The sequence below is a fragment of the Peromyscus maniculatus genome, chromosome 6 (genome assembly GCF_049852395.1).
Source record: "Peromyscus maniculatus bairdii isolate BWxNUB_F1_BW_parent chromosome 6, HU_Pman_BW_mat_3.1, whole genome shotgun sequence".
NCBI lineage: Eukaryota > Metazoa > Chordata > Mammalia > Rodentia > Cricetidae > Peromyscus > Peromyscus maniculatus.
Genome location: NC_134857.1, coordinates 116,393,430 through 116,414,369, shown reverse-complemented (window position 1 = coordinate 116,414,369; position 20,940 = coordinate 116,393,430). Strand labels below are relative to the sequence as shown.

Genomic DNA, 20,940 nt, shown 5'->3' with positions numbered 1-20,940 from the left:
AAACTATTTTCATGTGCGTTATCGTGTAACCATGTAGTAAACAGCATTCAGTTAAACACTGTGACTAAGGTATCAACATTACTGCTCTTGAGTAGTGCTCCAAATCAGTTAGAGATGTACCATTCTCAGGTCCCTCAGAAGCTCCTAGCAAGAGGCCTAGCAAAGAGCAGACACTTGGGATCATTAACTCATTGTCTGCCCGATAGCCTTGTTGTCGGCCACTTCACCGCCACAGATACTTTTTGGGCTTTTTATAATATTTTGTGAGCGCTAACTTTCTTACACATATCAATTGGTCAACATTGACAAGGATAAAAGTTTACCTCTACACGTCTGTCTCACGTTGGGATATTTTAGAGACACGAGTGATGTTGAACCATAACAAAGCATTACCAAGCATTTCTGCGGTTGCAAGCTTGCAAAGACTAGACTCAACTGAATTTTATTCTCTTTGTCTCTGTCCTACCTGGAAGTGATTTGAGGGAGGGATGGTTCAGCTCAAAGCAGATCATTTTACATGTCATTTGTCAAAGCAGCTGCCATAACCCCCACCCCACATCATTCATGATATATAGAAATTTATAATAAATATATATATATATAATCCTTTAGTTTTCTGAGATTAGAGTAGGTTCATCGTATACAAAAGTCAAACATAGCTTTAAGGGAAAAAAACAAACAAACAAACCATAGAAGGACATTTTCCCCTTTAAAGCAAGAACATTTCGGTTAATACTGAGCCACAACTGTTAGCCCAACACCCACACACTCTGTACAAGCTACAGCAAAAATAAAAAAAAAAAATGAATACACCCAGCAGAGCCCTTATCTGTTGCAGGCACAACAGAAAGGGGACTGGCCAATTTACCTTCATCAGCCTCAATAGCCTCAACAGTAGCTGAAGAGAAGAAAGGGGGTGCAAAATGAATGAGAAAATGAGCAGAGGATTTTTTTTTTAAGGCTAAGAACAAGTCAGTGACAGCAAAGGACCTGGGGACTAATGTTCCTCTAAGTGCTAGCTTCTGGCACAGACAACTAGACAGAAAGGCTACAGAGAAAGGAAAAAAAACAAAAAACAAAAAACACCACGGAAAGAGAGAGGTGTCAGTCAGGGCCTGCATACACCTGAGGGAATGAATGGGTGGCTTGGGGTCCTGGCTCCCTAGTCAATGACGAAGTCCCTTAGGGAACCATGCAGAAAAGCTTTCTGTTATTTGGGCTACTTGACGACTGGGTTATGACAATCTACAACGTGTTTCTGATTCTAAGAGCAGTTTAGAATCCACGCTTGGTGATTTGGAGTTGGACCCCAGAGGAACAGGGCAAGCTTGGAGCTGGGTCGTGACATCAGTGAGATACTTCATGTTATTGAATAGTAAATGGTAGTGTTTCCTCGAGGGACACAAATGCATGGGGGTGGGGTGGGGGTGAAGGGGACATAAAATCAAGTTGTCTAGGTGGCAAACACTTAGGAGTCTTAAAAGACAAGTTCTGGAGGGGGAGGTCAGGGAGACAAAGAGAACCACAGAGGGAATGATAAGGCCTGGAAGTCTTTTGCCAGGCAGGCTAAGTCCGGGCTGTTTTCTTTTTCTTGTTGCAATACTATTTTTGGAAATGAAGTTCCTAAAGTGTTGCAAGTTAAGTGGGAAAAAGGCAGGAGCAGTAATAATTCCATCAGTATCTTCAGGAACAGGGTGTCTCAAGGTTGAGGTCCTTGAGTAAAGTATAACAATACACTGAAACAGTAATTCCAGAGGTCAAGAAAGCCCTCTGTATACTTAGGCTCTACCATGTCCTTGTGCAGGTTTATGAGTTTTTCTGTGCTATTATGGCTAGATGATGTTTCCTTAATTAAATGTTAAAATATTAAACTTTTCTCTAAGTTTAAAATGCTTAACATTGATGATATTCTATCCCTGGGCTTTAATTTGCATTTTCTCATAATTTAAAAGTTTAAAACTACAACAATGGTCACATATGCATTCCAGTTAACAATGCATTCTGAATTCCTCATAACTACAGAGAAGAGCTGAATGCCAAAGCTTTCAGCAGCTTCTGCTTTTACGCCAAAGGCAGGGAGTCAGATATGAATCATGAAGCAGTGGCAAGGTATTGGTTTCAACTATATACTGAGTTGTCAAATGAAGTCTCAACCCAGAGGATTTGTAATTGTGTGTGTGTGTGTGTGTGTGTGTGTGTGTGTGTGTGTGTCTGAAATGTGTAATTGTGTGTGTGTGTGTGTGTGTGTGTGTGAATTCAACATAGAGTAACACAAATAGATGGGTTTAAAAGAAAAGAAACTGTAGTAACTGAAGCTACAAACACACACAGGTGACCACCTGAAGGTGACACTATGCACTGTAAAGACATCAAGACCTTAGGTTTAGAAGCAAAGCCAGAACCTTGGGACTACACCAGCACTGCGGGGGGAGAAACACACACGGCCTCGTGTGTCCTCGGCACAGGCTGTCTGCAGTCAGTCCCTGATGGCGTGTGGGCCTCTGCCGTTTGCTGAGCTCGTTAGGAGCTGCAGCTTTCCATCAGCTGGCCAGAGGTGCATTCTGGGTATATCCATGATCTCCTTATGCTAGTCTCTCAGTGTGTTCGTTCTGGTGGAAAAGTTTTTTTGTGTTTTTAAGAAGTGATGAATTTCTAACTGTAGATTTAAGGAGGGATTTCTACCTCAACTACTATAGATTTTCCTGCTTTCACTAAACCTTTTTTGAATTTTTGTGGCAACTCAAAGGCAGTGATTTTTGAGGAAGATTATCCAAAAATAAAGGTTATGACTGTTCTTCCTAAAGTGTGATGATTTGGCAAATTTGAGCTCAGAAGTTGATCATTATGTGTTGTGTGGAAGAAATGTTTTAAAAATGTAATGGTAAAATACCTGAGTCTTTTAGGATGAAGGACAGGGATAGGAAAGAAAACATGAGAAAGATCCAGGGGAGAAATAAACTAGAGGCTGAGATTGTATTAACATACTATAGTATATTTTTCCTGTAATTTTTTTCTGTTGAAGTCTAACCTAGAAGCAAAATTTCCATATTGTATAAGTTATATTCTAATTAGTGATAATGTTAATTAAATTGATAAAAGAACATTCATAACAGAAGAAAGACTATCCATAATTGTGTTGTCTAACATGGGTGACACTAGCTATATGTGAATATTTAAGTTAAATTTATTGAAAATTAGGGGCTATTAGTTATATGTCAACTGTTCAATGGTTCTGTGTCACCAGCAGCCTTTGCAGACGTAAAAAATTCACATCATCACAAAAAGTTACACTGGATGATACTTGTCCAGCCAGTTATGACTATAAAGTAAAATGTCTACTTAAAAAAGATGTCATTATTAAAAAACAAAACCAAAATGTGGTTGTGATCACTCTTTTTGTATTTCTGATGAATCAGAGAAAAGACTTATATAAGTCTCATTTCTGCTTAAGTGGATATTTAAATTACCCTTTTTATATTCTTTCCATATCTATAGTTATGTATATCTATCTATCTATTTGTGTGTACATTTCATCAGCCATGTCGCTAAGTGGACTATTAGGATGTCACAGAAAACTTACACTGATCAGCTGGCTGACGGAGAGGAGCTCCAGGGAGTCAAGTCTACTGTTGTGTGCACATGTACCCTAAACAAGCTGTCCCCCAAGGAGGCTGAAGATAACAGATGCATGTACTAATGAGGGAGGACGGGTGGGCTGCGGTGAATGAGGTGCTTTTGGGATTGACATGACTGATTTAGCTGACATGTGGGTTTGAGCCCTTCTTCCAGCCAAGAAGAACCGAAGAGGAGACTGAGCTGAATGAGGACCTCAAGGTTCTACTGGTCCAGCGGGCCGTGTGCTCCCAGTCATACCACTGGGCTTGCTTACCGCTTTGCAGGGTTTGTTTGCCTCCGGAAAGCACTCCGCTGGGGAGCATGCCAGTCGGGGTCAGGCCCTTCAGGGTCAGAACACTCTCACTCTCTTCTCTGGAAGACACAGAACAATTGTGGGAGTGAACGTTTGCTTTCTTTGGTAGAAAAAAAAAAGACATGTAAGAACCCATATTTACCTCACATTGGCTCTGTGGATCTTTTGTTTTATTCAAAATAAAATCCATTTTTATCTATTTATACAAAGGGCATATTTTATAAACAACTTCAGTGATAAAGTCACATTATGCAATTGTGGCATTTGGGTCTCTTGCATATTGAAGATCCAGAAGGTGCTTCTACCTTTGTAACCACATACCACAAAACCAAGTCGTCGCTGTGCATCTTCAGTGACAAGGACCTGTGTACCCAGCGAGCAGCAGTGCATGTGGATGTGCAGTATGTGCAGGCCTGCTCTGTAGTGAGGGGCCCAGGAACAGTCGGCGAACCCCATCTATTTGAGAGGTGAGTCTTATCTAAGGGTCAGAAACCTGGGGATTATTTCAGGGGGCCCCTGAAGGCCTTTAGTCATGTGACAGACACAAAAAGTGACAGTAAGTGGTCCACATGCAGCTGGTAACATTTCTGAGCTTGTATTTTTCTGCTTCCTCCTTCACAGAGTTACTTACATGAAATTCCTTTCATAGTCATATGACCCTGTTTTAAAATTGTTTTAAGTGAATCATTATTTCAATTAAGCTTATCATTTTACAGTCACTTTGACTTACTAACAGACTCAATGGTTAAAAAATAGAACTGTGAAATAGGAATAACCTATTATCTTCTTACACAACAGATCCTGCAATCCTATGTGTACAGGGATAAGTTTACAATACATGTGCATAGATACACACACATGTGCACACAGTACTGAGTAGGTTCCAAGTACCAATATTTTTTATGATGATTTTTAACATGACTCAAAAGGAATTTCTCCCTAGATTGCTACCTTTCTTCAGTTCGGAAACTGGGATTCCACTGTCCAGCTGTTCCAGCTTACAGCAGCATCTTGAGGCTACTTTCACCTCCCATTCCACAGCCACTCCGCTGATTCTCCACCCCCAAGCACTCCTTTTCTCTCAGTGCTTCTCATGACCCTACCATCTCATTTATCAAAAATGTCAGCAGGCCACACACTCAACTCATCTACCTATCCTCAGGGATGTGATGATTGTACAGTGTTCACCCCAATCAACTTTATAACATTTGATCATCTCCAAGAGTACCCCTGAATCCACGAGCTGTTGTTATTCATTCTCTACTTCCTTCAGCCCTGGGCAACACCTCCATTTTATTCTGCAGGCTGTTTTTATGGGTATTCCTTAGGAACAGCACCATGCAACACATGGTCCTTTGGGGTAGTCTCTTACAAACCACTGGCATCTCTTATTTTCATTACAACAGTCTTGGATGTGGCCTTTCTGCTCCATCCATCACAGGTTCACCCTCTCTGCCCATAGCTATTTTCAGATGAAAAAGTAGACTTACTGAAGACACTGAAGAGCAGTGATGATTCTGTTGCTTCTCGCTGCTCACTAGGATCACAAAAGAACAGCACCCCTACTTACACTCTTCCACTCACCCAGCTCTCAGAGTGCATTTCCCATCAGTGTCCTTCACATAGGCAGCACACCCTATCCTAGGACACTGTCCTGAGTCAGCCCAGGATTGTCTGTGTGTCTCACTCCCTCTGCCTTCAAATGACCGTTCTAGCCTCCTTTCTAATGTTACTCCAAATACCACTTTCATGCCCCACGCCCCACATTACCTGTTCTACTGTTTACTTTTGGTCTCTCACGACCACTTCTCTGTTGTTCAAGCTTCTGCAGAACAGGGGTTTCTTTCTGCTTTGATCATGTTTGCATCACAGTACGTACACTGGATCAACACCATCTATACAGCCCATATTCAGCAAGTATTTACTGGAAGAAGGAGTGTTTTAAAAACTGAAAGGATAATGGATCTCTGACCCACAGTTTAGATATCTAGCTCCTTAACTGTACAGTTTACTCATGAATATTAGGATTGAGCCAGCCAATTAATCACTGTTTACAGTCATACAGGAATTTCAACCTTTTTACACTTCTGACGTCAAACCACTAGGTTATGTAAAAAAGAGACATCTTGAATACTAATAATGCAGATTTGGAAAACTCAGGAGTTCCTCTACAAAAACAAACACAACTTACCTTTATATTCACATTCAAAGTCAGGTTTTAGCCTCACAGTGGGCAAATATTTCTATACACCAAATAAGTCCTGGCATCAAATCCCATTTTAATTAGGGTTGCTCAAACAAAATGAACATTAGAAGTCAATATGATCAGTGATCATTTGATTGTCAGCATTTTAATGACAGTTTTCTGGTGATCTGAAGTAATTTTTCAATTTCCAAAAATTTATTTTTCTACCAAAGATACTGAGAGTGTTTGTTTGTTTGTTTTGGAAAACACCCCCTTGAAATCAGCTGATCTCTGGCTAAAGCTCCAGCTACATAAGGGAGGTCACAATGCCTTTCACTGTTCTGGGCTTCAGTTTTCTCCTCTATAAAATCACATTTATAGCGACAAGGATTGAATCGTAAACTATGCACAAGTCCTCACACAGAAAGCGGCCATCTGCCTGCCTGCTCTTTCTGTTTGCCTCTTGCCCTTCAGTCGGCACACTTCCTGTTCCCTGGAATTCTGCCTCCCACTCCTGCTTCACAGTCTTCACTCTGAACCCCACCCATTTCTGCTGGGTTCACCCGAGAACTGCTTTCTTCTGTAGTTCCACCGAGGAGGGTGACCTCCTCAAAAGTCCCCCTTGATTCCATTCATCACGTTCTTGTAGATGTGCCCTTCTCAATCCCTTGATGGACCTTTCCCTTCTCTCTAGCCCTAGCCACTAACAGCTTTCAACTACTGGAGGCATGGTGACTCTAAGTCAAAGGGTGTGCTTCCAAACAATGTGCCAATCTTCAAGGACGTAGGATAGAAGATTAAGCTGGGACTTCCCAATAAATATTATACTGATCATACATTGAATTAGGGAACTCTGGGCATTTGTGTTTTTGTTTCTTTTATGGAAGTTTCTAGAACATTTAAGAAGACAGACGTGGCTCATGCTGTATTTCTATTAAAAGGCATTATGCAGAGGTTCTTTTTGACTTTTCTCAGATATTCCATTCTCTCTGTCAGCAAGAACAGCAGTTTACACCACTGTTCACCCCTCTCTCTGCACGTCTCTCTGAAACTCCAGGGTGGAATGTCTAACTGCCTCAACATAAAGGCTCTGCCAGGTACAACACCAGTCATCCCAATAAATAACAGGATCCTATCCATCACCTAGGCTATGGTTTTGTAGGCTGTTCTCACAGTACGTTTTCTTCCTTATCATTCATTGCACAGATAAAGGTTCTTGCAGGAGAGAACAGAATCCAGACCAGCTGATCTCACCAGTGGAGAGCTGTCTAAAAGTGTGTTAGAGAGTACACAGTTCCAGAAAAATGTGCTAAAAAACTTCCACCAGGATGAGTCTGTATGTTCACTCACTCCACGAGCTGGCCTTGGCTTGCAAAGTGCTGCTATTCATGGTCCAGGCCTACTCAAGCTCATACTAACACTATACAGTTACCCCCAAAGCCAAATTACCACCACTGCTGCCATCCAGTGCTTCTAATTCTGTTGCCTCTGCATGCTGTTCATTTTGAAGCAGGTCATATGACCTATTTGTGATTGGCAGATCTCAGGCGACTTGCCTGCACATCTGCTGCAAGGGGTCTCTCTCTCTCTCTCTGTCTACACACACACACACACACACACACACACACACACACACACACACACACACACATACACACACACACACAGAGTTATCTCACTAGCCAATCCAGTCATAATCATATATATATATCTAAGGCATGGGTTATAACATGCCTCTCATTCCATGATAACCATCTCAAGACTCCTCATTGCCACATACAGAAAGACTGAACACTTCATCATGGTATTCAAGTATGCTGAGGATTTAGATTTGAGTTTCTTTTATTCGTTTATTTTCAGCCTCAGGTTTTACCAAATCACGCACCTTCATGCCCTTTGCTACTAAGTGCTTTCATGTACCTACAATTCATCAAACCACATAAAAGTGGAAGAATCAATGCTATGGAATCCTATACTCTCCAAGGTCTGGAAGGTTCCTCCAGACCTATGACTGTTGCTATCTATGATGATGTCCTGTGAGACATGAACTGCTTCAAACCAGATTTCGGGCATTATTTACAATCATTCTGGCCTACATGGCTGAGTTCTGAGTAAGGCTCACATTGGTGCTGCCATTCCTTGAGGTGTGGATATATAGTACCTGTTATAAAGCAAGCCAACTCCGGCCCTATAAGCATGCTAGGTGGATTATTGTTAAATGTGTATAATATGGGGAACAACATCCAGCATTTAGCCTGTACTGCAATGATTCCATGAGCACTGGACCTAGGCCCATGTGACTGCTCCTTATGATGTCTCCTAACTAGGTCATGATTTCTTCTTTGCAGAAATACCTTCACTGCTGGAGTCCTCCCTGCCAGAATCCAACCCATCCTTCACAGCCCTCTTCCACTGACAGCCTCTTTAAAGACAACCCACCTAGGAAATATAAAGGTTCCCTTCCATCCAGTGCCACAGTACAGTACCTGTCTATATATGTAGCACATGCTTTGTGGCTTTACATTAGCTTATATGTCTGTCATTCCATCTTCGCTGTGAGAATCGCCTAACTCACATTCCACTTCAAATTCAATGCTCAGCATGGCCCACCAAACTAAACTTAGTTTGTGCTCCTGTGGATGTGATTCCTGTATCCTACACAAGGCCCACAGATGCTTTTAGAATGGACTACAAGAGAATGAACCTTGCTTTTGTTTCCTACTGACATGTGCAAATCTTAAGCCATTGGTCATCATTAGGTTTGAAGCAGTCCATGTCTTACAGGACATCATCATAGATAGCAACAGTCATAGGCCTGAACTTTCCAGACCTTGAAGACGCATAGGATTCCACAGCACTGATTCTTCTACTTTTATGTAGTTTGAGAACTCAAATAATAAAAACTCAATTTTTATATTGAGGCTTCTACTGTTTTTTTGTTTTTCTCTATGGACTTTTATATGGAAACCCTTGGTGTTTTATTTCTCTTCCTAGTGATTTCAGTTAGAAAAAGAAGAGCATGGTTTGGTAAATCTAAAGATAACACATTTGCGAATGTTCATGACTGAGGTACCCACTCAACACAGGATTTTCATATAGTCATTTATCTCCACAGGTCATTTCTGTAGCCCCACAGGACTTCCTATTGGTCCACAGAACTGCTCAACCTGTTTCTGCTTAAGGATCTTTGCCTCTGATGTCTTCTTTGCCTTGAACTTTCTCATTCCATTTCTTCATGTAGGTGGTGTATATCTTCTCAGATGACTTCACTCATAATTCTCTTTTGCTCCCATTAAATGCCATATTGATAATGCGATAACCCTCTGTATTGCTTTATTATTGTATTTGATGCATGCTTAGTTTTTATGGTTTGATGCTATTTAGTCATTGCAGAAATGAGTGATTCCTGAGAGTTTAGGGGGAATGAAGGGTGGTAAGATTCAGAGTTTTGCTCCCTAAGGTACAGGAGAGATGGTGCCCATTTCCACCATCAATGTCACTTTCTACAAGTGCTCTAGCTGCCTCAGAGTTGCTGCTGACTTGGGTTGTCCTTGTGAAATGATGGGGATGCTTCTCATTCTTCTCACTGGCCCCTACTTTCAGTATCAAGTCTCTTAGTGACTCTTTAGTGACTTTACCAAGAGTAGTAGAAATAGCAGGGAGAGAAACCAAGACACAAGACAAGAAACAACTAAAAGCTGGGAGATAGCTCAGTGGATACAACATCTGCTGTGCACTTAAGAAGAATGGAGTTCAAATGACCAGAATCCACACAGAAGCCAGGCAGGCATGGCAGCACTTGGGGGGCAGAGATGGGGCAAGCTGGCTAACTAGACGAGCTGGAATGAGTGAGCCTCAGGTTCAGCAAGAGACCTTGCCTCAAGAAATAAAGTAGGGAATGGCTGAATAAGACACTTGAGGCCAACTGTGGGAGCCCCTTTTCAGGTGTCCTAGTGGCTTTACCCAAGCAGGTCTGCATAGAGAGGATGATTGGACCACGGGCCTGAGTGCAGGTGTCTGAGATGTTCTGCACTTGGCTATGCTGTGGGGAGGTCTTCTGCTCCACCCCTTGGCATTTCTATAAATACCCTAGAGCAGAGACAGTTGGGGCCTGTTGGAATAGGTTCCAGGCACACTCTAAATCCTTCTATCTAATATTTCCTACTACTCTCACTCAAGAACACTCTAGGGTAATGTGGAGGTGGTGGGTAACCCCCCCCCCCCAGTCAACTTCAAGCTTTCAATAGCAGGGAGAGGGAGGGAAGACGAGAGAGAAGGTTAGGAGGGAGAGGAAAAGGGATTGAGTGGGGAGAGAAAAAGAGGGATAGGGGAAGAGAAAGGGAGGGACAGATATGAATTATACCAGTCATTTTTCAAAACATGAGCAGTGTATAACTCCTAAAACATTTCTATGTATCCACATTCCTGTGTATAACCATGAATGGGCAGCATCCCTCATGGAAAAACAACACCCTATTTAAAAGAGGCCCTTGAAGAGAAATAGAGTTACCATGCATTATCTTGGAATAGATTATTAAAGTACAGTGCAGAGAAGTCTCTTCAATAAACTGTTTTCAAAACACATGCTTAATAACATCAATAGGATGATTCATGATCCACTGAACAGCAAACAAACTCCTATAGGGAACTAGGACAGGAGATGGCTTTTGTTCCTCATAATTAGGGCTCACAACAACAGCTTTATGCTTAATGTTCATTTCCTTGAAATACAGTGAAATGCACCCTATAAATTCATCTTTCCCAAAAAGCCAGACTGTAAACTAGAATTAGATTCTAATCATGTTCCTTGTGAAGTGTTTTAAATCCTCCAGCAAACAGAGGGATAAAAAAATGCACCATAATCCACTTACCCTTCCTTCATGGAAATCATTTAGTAGATTGTAATGTAAGTAAAATGTGGATGAATTGACACTTTCCATTTAAAAAGAGAGAAACAATTCAAGAAACACAGACCTTTCCTGGTGAAACATTTGAACTGTCCATGTAAAGTATTAAGACAGCCACCACGTGATACACAGTAAAATTCCAAATAGAAAGGGAGGAAAGACAAGCCCACCTGAGAACTGAGAACACTCTGGCCATTTTGCCTATTGCTCGGATCTTGTTCCTGATGACCTCCTTCCTGGCTGCGGCCGTGGCTCCTGTATTATAAAACAGAATTCAGCAGTCAGTGACTTTTTATCTGCCCACAATTACTTTGCATCTGTACCAGGGTAACAGAACGTGCATGACTGTTTTTTCTTTGTTTGGCTTTGTTTCCCTTTTGCTATCTTCGAATCGAATTCAGGCACCTGAACCTTAGATCACTGACACAAAGATGTGATCCTCAAGACAAAGAGGAATTGTGGTGAATTCCCAGGGGTGGAGCCCAGGTGAGGAGACCACGGAGCAGAGAATGGGTAGGTTCTAGTCCTTCTCTGGTTTTGAAGTTTCTCGTCTCTTCTTAGGTAGTGTTTTCTATTCTTCATCTCCAAACTGGAAGATTACTAGGCTCTCAAAAATTCTCCCTAGAACTGAACAGACTGGAAGCCCTGCCGACTCTATGATCTCTGAAGGAACATTTGTGTTATTTACTGGTCATAAACACTTCTTTCAACACTAGCCATTCTCACACCACAAGTTCTTCAGGGAAATGTGGAAAACGGAGTTGAATTTGTCAAGAGACAAAGGTACAAACGATAACAAAGATGTATGCACGGGTCTAGTGCTGGAGAGATCGCTCACTGGTGAAGAGCACTCGCTTGCAGAGGGCCTGGGTTTGGTTCCCAGCACCCACATGTTGATTCAAAAACACCTGGAACTCCAGATTCACGGGATCTGATGACCTCTTCTGGCCTCTGTAGGTACCAGACACCCATAAGGTCCGATACATATATGCAGGCAAAGACTCATACATAAAGCAATATAATAATTTTAAGTGATGCATGGGTCTATCCAAGTGTGTTTTACAACTTCTAGAATTTTCTAAATGAATAAAAACAAATCTGCTTAAGCAACTGCCAACACAAGCATTGTCTTTTAAAAGTATTTTCTAATTCTGTATGATTTTTAATAAATCTATTTTATTTGTTAATTCTCAAAATGTACAAAACACAGAAGAATACTTTTCTTGTTAAGATTTGTGTGTGTGTGTGTGTGTGTGTGTGTGTTTTATTGGGGATCAAATGTAGGCCCCAGTGAATGCTATGTATGTCCTGAGATACATCCCCAAACCTTCTTACTTAAAAAAAAAAAGTTTAAAAAAAATAGTAAAAGATATCTGTGATGGTTAATACTGTCAACATGACTGACTAGCAGTGCCTAGGAGATGATCAAAGCACATTCTTTGGCGTTATCTGTGAGGGAACTTCCAGGTTAATGTGGGTGACATCATCCTATAAGCATGGAGAAAATAAAAGGGACCTGGGAAAGCCAGCTAATACTGGCATTGCGGCTCTCTCCTTCTGTAGGCTGTTCTACCCACCAGGAGGCCCCCTCTGCCACCACCAACCAAAATGCCTGAAATCCTGAGCCCAAACTGTCGTCCCTTAAATTGTTCTCTCAGAAATGTTTTCATATGAGTTTACAGGAAGTCAAAAGCAATTTTTTAAAAATTCTACTGTGTCATATACAAATTTTGTGCACACACGCGCGCGCGCGCGCGCACACACACACACACACACACACACTCACACACACACTCACAATTAAACTTCTCCCAACCCCTGGTAAGATCAAGGAGTATTCTTAATTTGAAAGAACAATTTAAGCCCCTAAGATATGCGGAGACCAGAATATATAGGTGATATGGGAAATATATTTTTCTCTCTTAATCCATAATAAGAATAAGCTTTTTGAAGGAAATACTTCTGCTTGTGAACATAATTTGGAATTGTTTTCATTGTTTGTTAAGAGCCAAGCAAGTGCCCACTCCCCTAACATTTCTGCAAGAAGAAAAACTGTGACAACATGGACAGTTTTGAAATGGCGGGGTAAAAGCCATTTTTCTAAAAAAAAAAATAAAAATAAAAATAAAGTGAGAACAGAATGAGCCTTCTTCTATGTGATTAATCTCCAGAGGTGACGCTTATGCATATTCACATCATAGACACACGGCATCCCCAGGAGATGGGTACCAGCCAGTGGCATCATTCCACCATCCCTCTGACCTGAGAGCAGTCCACATGTTTGTCTATTTCTCTCTCTCCTGGGGCATCCACACCATGGTAGTTACTCCCTTACATCAATCGACAGGGCTTGCTATTTCCAGCTATTCTGCCTGTCACTGGAGGGAGTGAGTTCAGGTTCCTGTGGAAGGAAACTCTACTCCAGTGCAATCTGTGGCCATCAAGAGCTGTGCGATTCCATTCACTAAGAACTCCTTGAGTTTTTATCTACGTGCCTGAACACCAGAGAAGAAAACAGTGTATCGTTCCTGCCTCAAACCTTATTCTGAGATTCTAATAGTATTTGTAATTCAGACTTTTCTGCACGTGAAATTTTGTTCTAGACATCAAATAGGAGACTGAACTCACTGTGTTTGGATCATAGATAATGACTGAGACTACTAAAGGGCCTGCCTTCCTTTTCTCAGTTTTCGTCCCCCCTTCCTCCCTTCCTCCCCCTCCCTCCCTTCTTTTAAGTCCTAAGTGGGGTGGAACTGTCTCTGTAGATGACTCTCTACCTGCTCCATCAGCTCTTCACTTCCATTCCAATTTCCGTCTAACAGCTATTCCTTCTTTGTTTTAATATTTCCTCCCCACTGCCGAACAGTCATCCCAGAGGTCATGATGTGCTGGGCAAGGAGAAAGACTGGCCCTTTCCAGCACACGATCTGGCCAGATCCTGAAGGCAATCCACTGACACACAGAACGGAAAGTGTGAGCGCGCTCCAACACAGGTGACTATATTTAGAAATGCAGACAAGAAAAGCAGGGGGGCGTGGTCAAGAGTCCAGAACTAAAACTGCACATCTTTCAGAGAAGCGAGAAGGGTCAAACATAAAATCCAACAAGCGAGAAATAGAGACGAGTGATCTCACAGAAAAATCTCCAACAAAGGACTTGTGAAAACCATAACCGGAACCACGGAAAGCAAGACTCTAAGCAGGAGAAGGAGGGAGATGAATCACGTAGAACCATGCTTCTCAGCTCACTGAGGGCTGACCTGCAGAAGAATGCCCAGTACTAATCTTCACATGTGAACTGAGCACTCTGGCAATCACAATCAATATGCTACTGCTTACATTTTCACACCTAATGAATTACTGTACACAACGTAACACATATTCTATCACATATACATAGTCATATCTCCCAACAAACGGTGACTACAGGATTTTTTTTTTTTTTTTTTTTTGGTTTTGGTTTTGGTTTTTTCGAAACAGGGTTTCTCTGTGTAGCTTTGCACCTTTCCTGGAACTCACTCTGTAGCCCAGGCTGGCCTCGAACTCACAGAGATCCACCTGGCTCTGCCTCCCAAGTGCTGGGATTAAAGGCGTGCGCCACCACTGCCTGGCCAGAATTTTCTTAATGAAAAATTCTCTTTAGAAATTCTTCAATAATATAGTTATAAGTTTTATCATCCTATTCATAAAACTAGAATAATTACTCAAAAATTCAGTAAGTTTACTATAAACTTTAAGAAGAGACAGTGAGACTACATTTATTCCCTCTGCCCCTAAGACACGGTATTATGTTGTAGCTCAGCCTGGCCTCAAGCTGCAGCCCAGGCTGGTCTAAAGCTCATGACAACCCTCCTGTCTCAGCTACAAAAGTTCTGTTAGTGCAAGCTATCACATCTGTCAAGACTCATCTTCTCAGATTTTCTCCTAGGGATAACCTTCAATATTTTTTAATTACTCAAAGTCTCAAACTCATATTGTACAATCACAACTTAGAAAACATAAAATACCAAAATAGACTAGTGGACACAAATGGCATGGCTCCTCATCAAACTCGATGGAAGTAAACCACAGCAGGGTAGCTGCCATGTGCATGCCCTTCTACTTAGTTTTGCTCTCCCAGTTTGCCATAATTTCTGGAGATTTTTAATCTCTGTTTTGAAAATGTACATTCCAGTACAAGTTGTCTCAATCCATAATGTGGCAGAAAAGTCAGGAAAATAAATGTGCGTGTTCCAGATTTTTTTACTTGCCACATGCAAATATACTATCATTTTAACCTTCTTGGTACTACCTTGCCTCAGTTATGGTAACATGCTATGATTTTATTAGGTAAGAGAGATACATAAAGCACGTTTTACATAAAAACTGCGGTATTTTTCATTGAAAAGAATACAATCTCTTCTTTTAATTCAGAAATCCCAAACTGAGAGGTATTATTATTTCATACGCTAAGAAAATAGTAATTTCAAAGTAAAATTTAACTTTGTTTCCATTCTAATAATTATCACATTTTTTTAATTGCTTGTTTTTTCAACTTTGAAGTTCTGATATTCTTCTAGGCCCGGGGCATTATTCTATCATTTCTGGAATCAAGCAACCTCATACTCTGTTTTCCTCAAACCTGGGAGGCCAATATGCAGATGAAGGGAATCTAAAGATTTCCTCCTCCTGTGTCCTTCCTGCTCTTCACGGTACCCCTCCCCACCCCCTCTTGCCCCCATGACTGCCCAGGAAAAGTATCTGTGCCAATTGGCTTGCTGAGTAAGTGTCACGGCCTCACACAGCGTGGATTTCAGCCTGAAATGATGCTGTAGACGGCACGACAGGAGTGCGGGGAGGGCTGGAATCAAGAGGCTCCAACCACACCGAGTACCTTCCATGCAGGAGGTGCTGGCCTTCTGACCCAGTTCACAGTTACCATGGAGGAGCATTCGCTATCTCTGTAAGTCCCGGTAAGCTGAATTAAAGATATACAGACAGGGCTATTTGGAATATAGTTTTCCATCCAAAGCACTCACTCACTTGTGCCTGTACTGACAGCCTGCTGTGCTTAACAACAGAAGGATGAATCAGGCATGGCCTCTTGTGGGAGATCCTGGGAAGCGCTATCACAGACAGGGACAGTGTGCTGAAGCTGACAGAGGCTGGCTTACGTGAGGACACTGAATGCAGCTCTTAGCTCTGTCTCCAGATTTCAAAGCAGCACCTCAAAAGCAGCCACGAGGGTCAATTTATACTGTGGCAACCTGCAAGTGATACAAACTGAGGTCTTCTTCTCCTCTGAAGGACAGGTTGTTAAACAGTTTACAGCACATCACTGTTAAACATTTTACAGCATATCACAAAATGGTGATATGTAATAGTTGAAAGTAACTGCTGGAAGATCTTGAAGCATCTTAGTGAAGGGTAAATAAGCAGGGAAAACAGGAAGAAAGAACATTCCCCACAGAAAGCTTTCAAGCGTGTGCATAACAGCTACTTAAGCATGCTCTGATAATGGCTGTGTCTAGACATCCAGCATGAATGCAGTGTAGATACATTGGGCAATAGTCAAGTTGGGTGAGAAGAAAAGTGGGCAAGGCCTGATACTAAACTGAGAAGGCCCCAGCAACAGAGTTCTGTAGATAGCAATGTTAGAGACTATCACAGAAGGAATAGAGACGGTACTGAGGAAGGAAACGAATAATTGTGACTGATGGATCACTACCTGTATAAACTATTGGCTGTAGAAAACAAGTGATGGGCACATTGCTGTAGGCCATACAGTTCTTTCAAACTTCCCCATAGCTTTGAAATGTTTTGTAATAAAAGGTGGAAAAAATGAATCATGCTTGGAAGGAAGTTGGTTCTGAGAGAAAAGTGACAGAACACCTTTGGGAGCAGTAGTACTTATGTCAGACCCTTCCTCCTATGACATGGGGGATGTAGGAGCTAGCTGAAAAAGGGCAGTGAAGGGTGGTTTCCCCTGGTATTGCATTCTCCACCTTCTACTCTTAACACACATAGCAGAAAACTGAATTGAGAAGATGTTGTCTTAAAAGTGAAATCGAACAGATCCTAAGTGGGTTAAGCATCATTTTACAACGGTAAGAAATGAAGTTTATTAGCTATGTGGAAACTTCATAGTCATCTTTGTAAAGGGGAATATTTTCATATTAGCCTTTAGGGGTTGAATTCAGCCTATAAACATTATTTTTATAGGGCTGGAGAAATAAATACTATTACTATAGGGCTGGAGAGATAGATCAATGGTTAAGAGCACACACTGCATTTCTACAGGAACTGAGCTCAGCTGCCAACACCCATGTTGGGCAGCTCATAGCTTCCTGTAACTCTAGCTGCAGGTTACTCAATGCCCTCTTCTGGTCTTTTTTGGTACCTGCACACACACGCGCGCGCGCGCGCACACACACACACACACACACACACACACACACACACACACACTTAAAAATAAAATAAGATTAGTTAGTTTTAATTTAATTTTTAATGGAAAATCTATGAGAACATCTCCACTGCTTCATCTACTGGTCTTACATCTTTTCTGGTATTTAGGTTTTCTTTCTTAAAAGATCTTGAAATAATTCAGCTGTGTTCATAATGAGTATTTGAGAAATGTCACACAGAACATGTACTCACAGGATCATCACAAACTTCTTTAAAGGTTGGGCAGGCTTTAAAGCTCATCATTTGCTGATAGGCTTCACATCTCTTTAAATCTTTAATTCACACTCAAAGACGACATTATATATTTAATCCCTATCACTTTTCCAGGTTTGTTAAATCAACCAATTCATCATGTTGGGAAACTATACTATCTGAAAATACTATCCTATCATGGACTACTGTCAGTCTATTTGTAATCAGAATTTAGAGATCCCTTCAGATTTTACTTTTGCCAGAGAGACAGATAACTGAATCTGAATGAGGCTACTTATGGGGTGAAACATAAGGAGTTAAAATATGAAGTATCTCAACTGCTAAATTAAAGCAGAAATAGCTACTTTTATCTACAGTTAATACCTCTGCAATAAAAGCTACAGTGTGAAAGAGAACATGACACCAGATGCATCTAAAAGCCTAACATAATTGGTCTTTACAGTTATTTACAGATGATGGTGGCATTTATGAGCATGTAGGTGCCTCATTTGGGAGAATACATGTCCCAAATTTGTGGTAAGCCTTCTCTAAACCTTGTCTTCCTTGTTTTTTCATTCTTGAACTAGCTTAAGAGCAGCAAATGTGAGCTTCCATATTAGAAAGGACGGCCAGGCTTTCCAGAAGTTACTGTAACATCTCCTTGTTTCCTCATCTTCCTATAGCACTGGGATTCAGAATCCTGGGCTTTGGGAGGGAACCAGAGTGCTGTGCAATTGTCCTTATTCTGTGCTTCAAAACTGCAGCCCCAAAATAATATCCCCCATCGACCACCATCCTCCCCTCCAAGGTTAAATAGTTGTGAAAACCATATTATAAGTATAATCACTTCAAAATGACATGACTACATCACTGTTGCCAGTGGCATATTTTATCCATTTAAAGAAAAATCCATGAACAAGATCTTTGTTGGTATTTATGCACCTTATTGTTTTCCATCTTTGAAGCTGCATTTCCATTTCAACTTATTTAATTTTAGTGCATTATAGACTTACACTTTATAGTGTGTGTGTGTGTGTGTGTGTGTGTGTGTGTGTGTGTGTGTGTGTTTAAAGGTTTTCAATTTTCTGAGACAGCAGGTCCTAAATGTTCAAAATTCTTTCAGAATATCAATCACAACTATAATTACTTCATAATTCAGCTGAACAGCACAAACACATGATGTTTATGAATGTTAACTATGCATAGAAATAAATTTGATGAGAATTAATCTCTGAATAAGGACAGGAAGGCAGTGACACTGTTTAAGAGGCTTCTTTCGTGTTCTAATGACGGGGTCCACGGAGACCAGTCATTAGAATGGGAAAAGGCAATGGAGAAAGAGGTGGCGAGTAGCAGCGGCTCGGGGCGCCTTGTCTTAGAGCAACGGCTGCTCTCCCTATGGCGTCAGGACGAGTCCCGTGGGGAGATCTTTCTCTTCTCGCTCGGCTGCAGGAAATCGAGCTGAAGCGACTGAATCCCGGGTGGAGAGAGAAAAGGAACAGTTCCATAAACTCTTTATTGGTGGCTTAAGCTTTGAAACCACAGAAGAAAGTTTGAGAAACTACTACGAGCAATGGGGAAAGCTCACAGACTGAGTGGTTATGAGAGATCCTGCAAGCAAGAGATCAAGAGGATTTGGTTTTGTAACTTTCTCCTCCATGGCCGAGGTTGATGCTGCCATGGTGGCAAGGCCTCATTCCACTGATGGCAGGGTAGTTGAGCCAAAACATGCTGTAGCAAGAGAGGAGTCTGGAAAACCAGGTGCCCATGTGACTGTGAAGAAGCTGTTTGTTGGTGGAATTAAAGAAGATACTGAGGAACACCACCTTAGAGAATATTTCGAAGAATATGGAAAAATTGATACTATTGAAATAATTACTGATAGGCAGTCTGGGAAGAAAAGAGGCTTTGGCTTTGTTAGTTTTGATGACCATGATCCTGTGGATAGAATTGTATTGCAAAAATACCACACCATCAATGGTCATAATGCAGAAGTTAGAAAGCATTGTCTAGACAAGAAATACGGGAAGTCCAAAGTTCAAGGAGTGGAAGAGGAGGAAATTTTGGTTTCGGGGATTCTCGTGGTGGCAGCAGCAATTTTGGACCAGGACCAGGAAGCAACTTTAGGGGGGGATCTGATGGATATGGAAATGGACGTGGATTTGGGGATGGCTATAATGGGTATGGAGGAGGACCTGGAGGTGGCAATTTTGGAGGATATGGTGGTGGAGGACCTGGATATGGCAACCAGAGTGGGGGCTACGGAGGTGGTTATGACAACTATGGAGGAGGAAATTATGGAAGTGGACATTACAATGATTTTTTTTTGAAATTATAACCAGCAACCTTTTAACTATGGCCCAGTGAAGAGTGGAAACTTTGGTGGTAGTAGGAACATGGGAAGACCATGGTGGAGGAAACTATGGTCCTGGAGGAAGTAGGGGCTATGGTGGGAGGAGCTGATACTGAGCTTCTTCCTACTTACCATGGGCTTCACTGTATAAATAGGAGAGGATGAGAGCCCAGAGGTAACAGAACAGCTTCAGGTTATCGAAATAAACATGTTAAGGAAACTCTTATCTCAGTCATACATAAATATGCATTGATATGGCAGAAGACATCAGAGCAGATGCAGAGAGCCATTTTGTGAATGGATTGGATTATTTAATAACATTACCTTACTGTGGAGGAAGGATTGTAAAAAAAAAAGGCCTTTGAGACAGTTTCTTAGCTTTTTAATTGTTGTTTCTTTCTAGTGGTCTTGTAAGAGTGTAGAAGCATTCCTTCTTTGATAATGTTAAATTTGTAAGTTTCAGGTGACATGTGAAACCTTTTTTAAGATTTTTCTCAAAAGTTTTGAAAAGCTATTAGCCAGGATCATGGTGTAATAAGACATAACGTTTTTCCTTTAAACATTTAAGTGCATGTGTAGAGTTAAGAAGCTGTTGTACATTTATGATTTAATAAAATAATTCTAAAGGAGAAAGAGGTGGCAAGCTGCCTTGAGGCCTCTAGGCTCCAGGTCAGGCATGTTCTCTTGCTGACTGCTTTTTGGACAGAAGATGTAAAGATGGGGGTCCCTTTCAAGTCTCCTTGAAATGTCTTTGGTGATGCAGGCAGAACTCATACTCCAGCCTCCGGACTGTTCTATTAACAACTAGGTCACTCTCAGTTTCTGCAGTGGGTGCCATCGGAAGCTCTGTCCTTGACAAGTGGTAGTTCAGGATCCGTACAGCCACCACCCACACAGGGTCAATGCTTGTTAAACCAATTTGTAAAAGA

General features: G+C 41.4%; 1 protein-coding gene and 1 pseudogene across 2 annotated transcripts in view; one reads left to right on the top strand and one right to left on the bottom strand.

The window, feature by feature from the left end:
* The window catches only part of Ppp3ca (protein phosphatase 3 catalytic subunit alpha), a 291,242-nt gene that overhangs the window by 4,808 nt on the left and 265,494 nt on the right, over positions 1 to 20,940 (bottom strand). Inside the window, exons 11-13 of one of the 2 annotated variants that reach the window (XM_006970333.4) lie at positions 11,191 to 11,275; positions 3,890 to 3,987; positions 869 to 898 (exon numbers count right to left, since the gene is read on the bottom strand). In XM_006970333.4, the coding sequence (XP_006970395.1) occupies positions 869 to 898; positions 3,890 to 3,987; positions 11,191 to 11,275 (213 nt within the window). The remainder of the gene's footprint in view (positions 1 to 868; positions 899 to 3,889; positions 3,988 to 11,190; positions 11,276 to 20,940) is intronic. The other variant, XM_006970334.4, reaches the window with a different exon arrangement.
* LOC102917369 (heterogeneous nuclear ribonucleoproteins A2/B1 pseudogene) lies at positions 18,989 to 20,240 on the top strand (annotated as a pseudogene).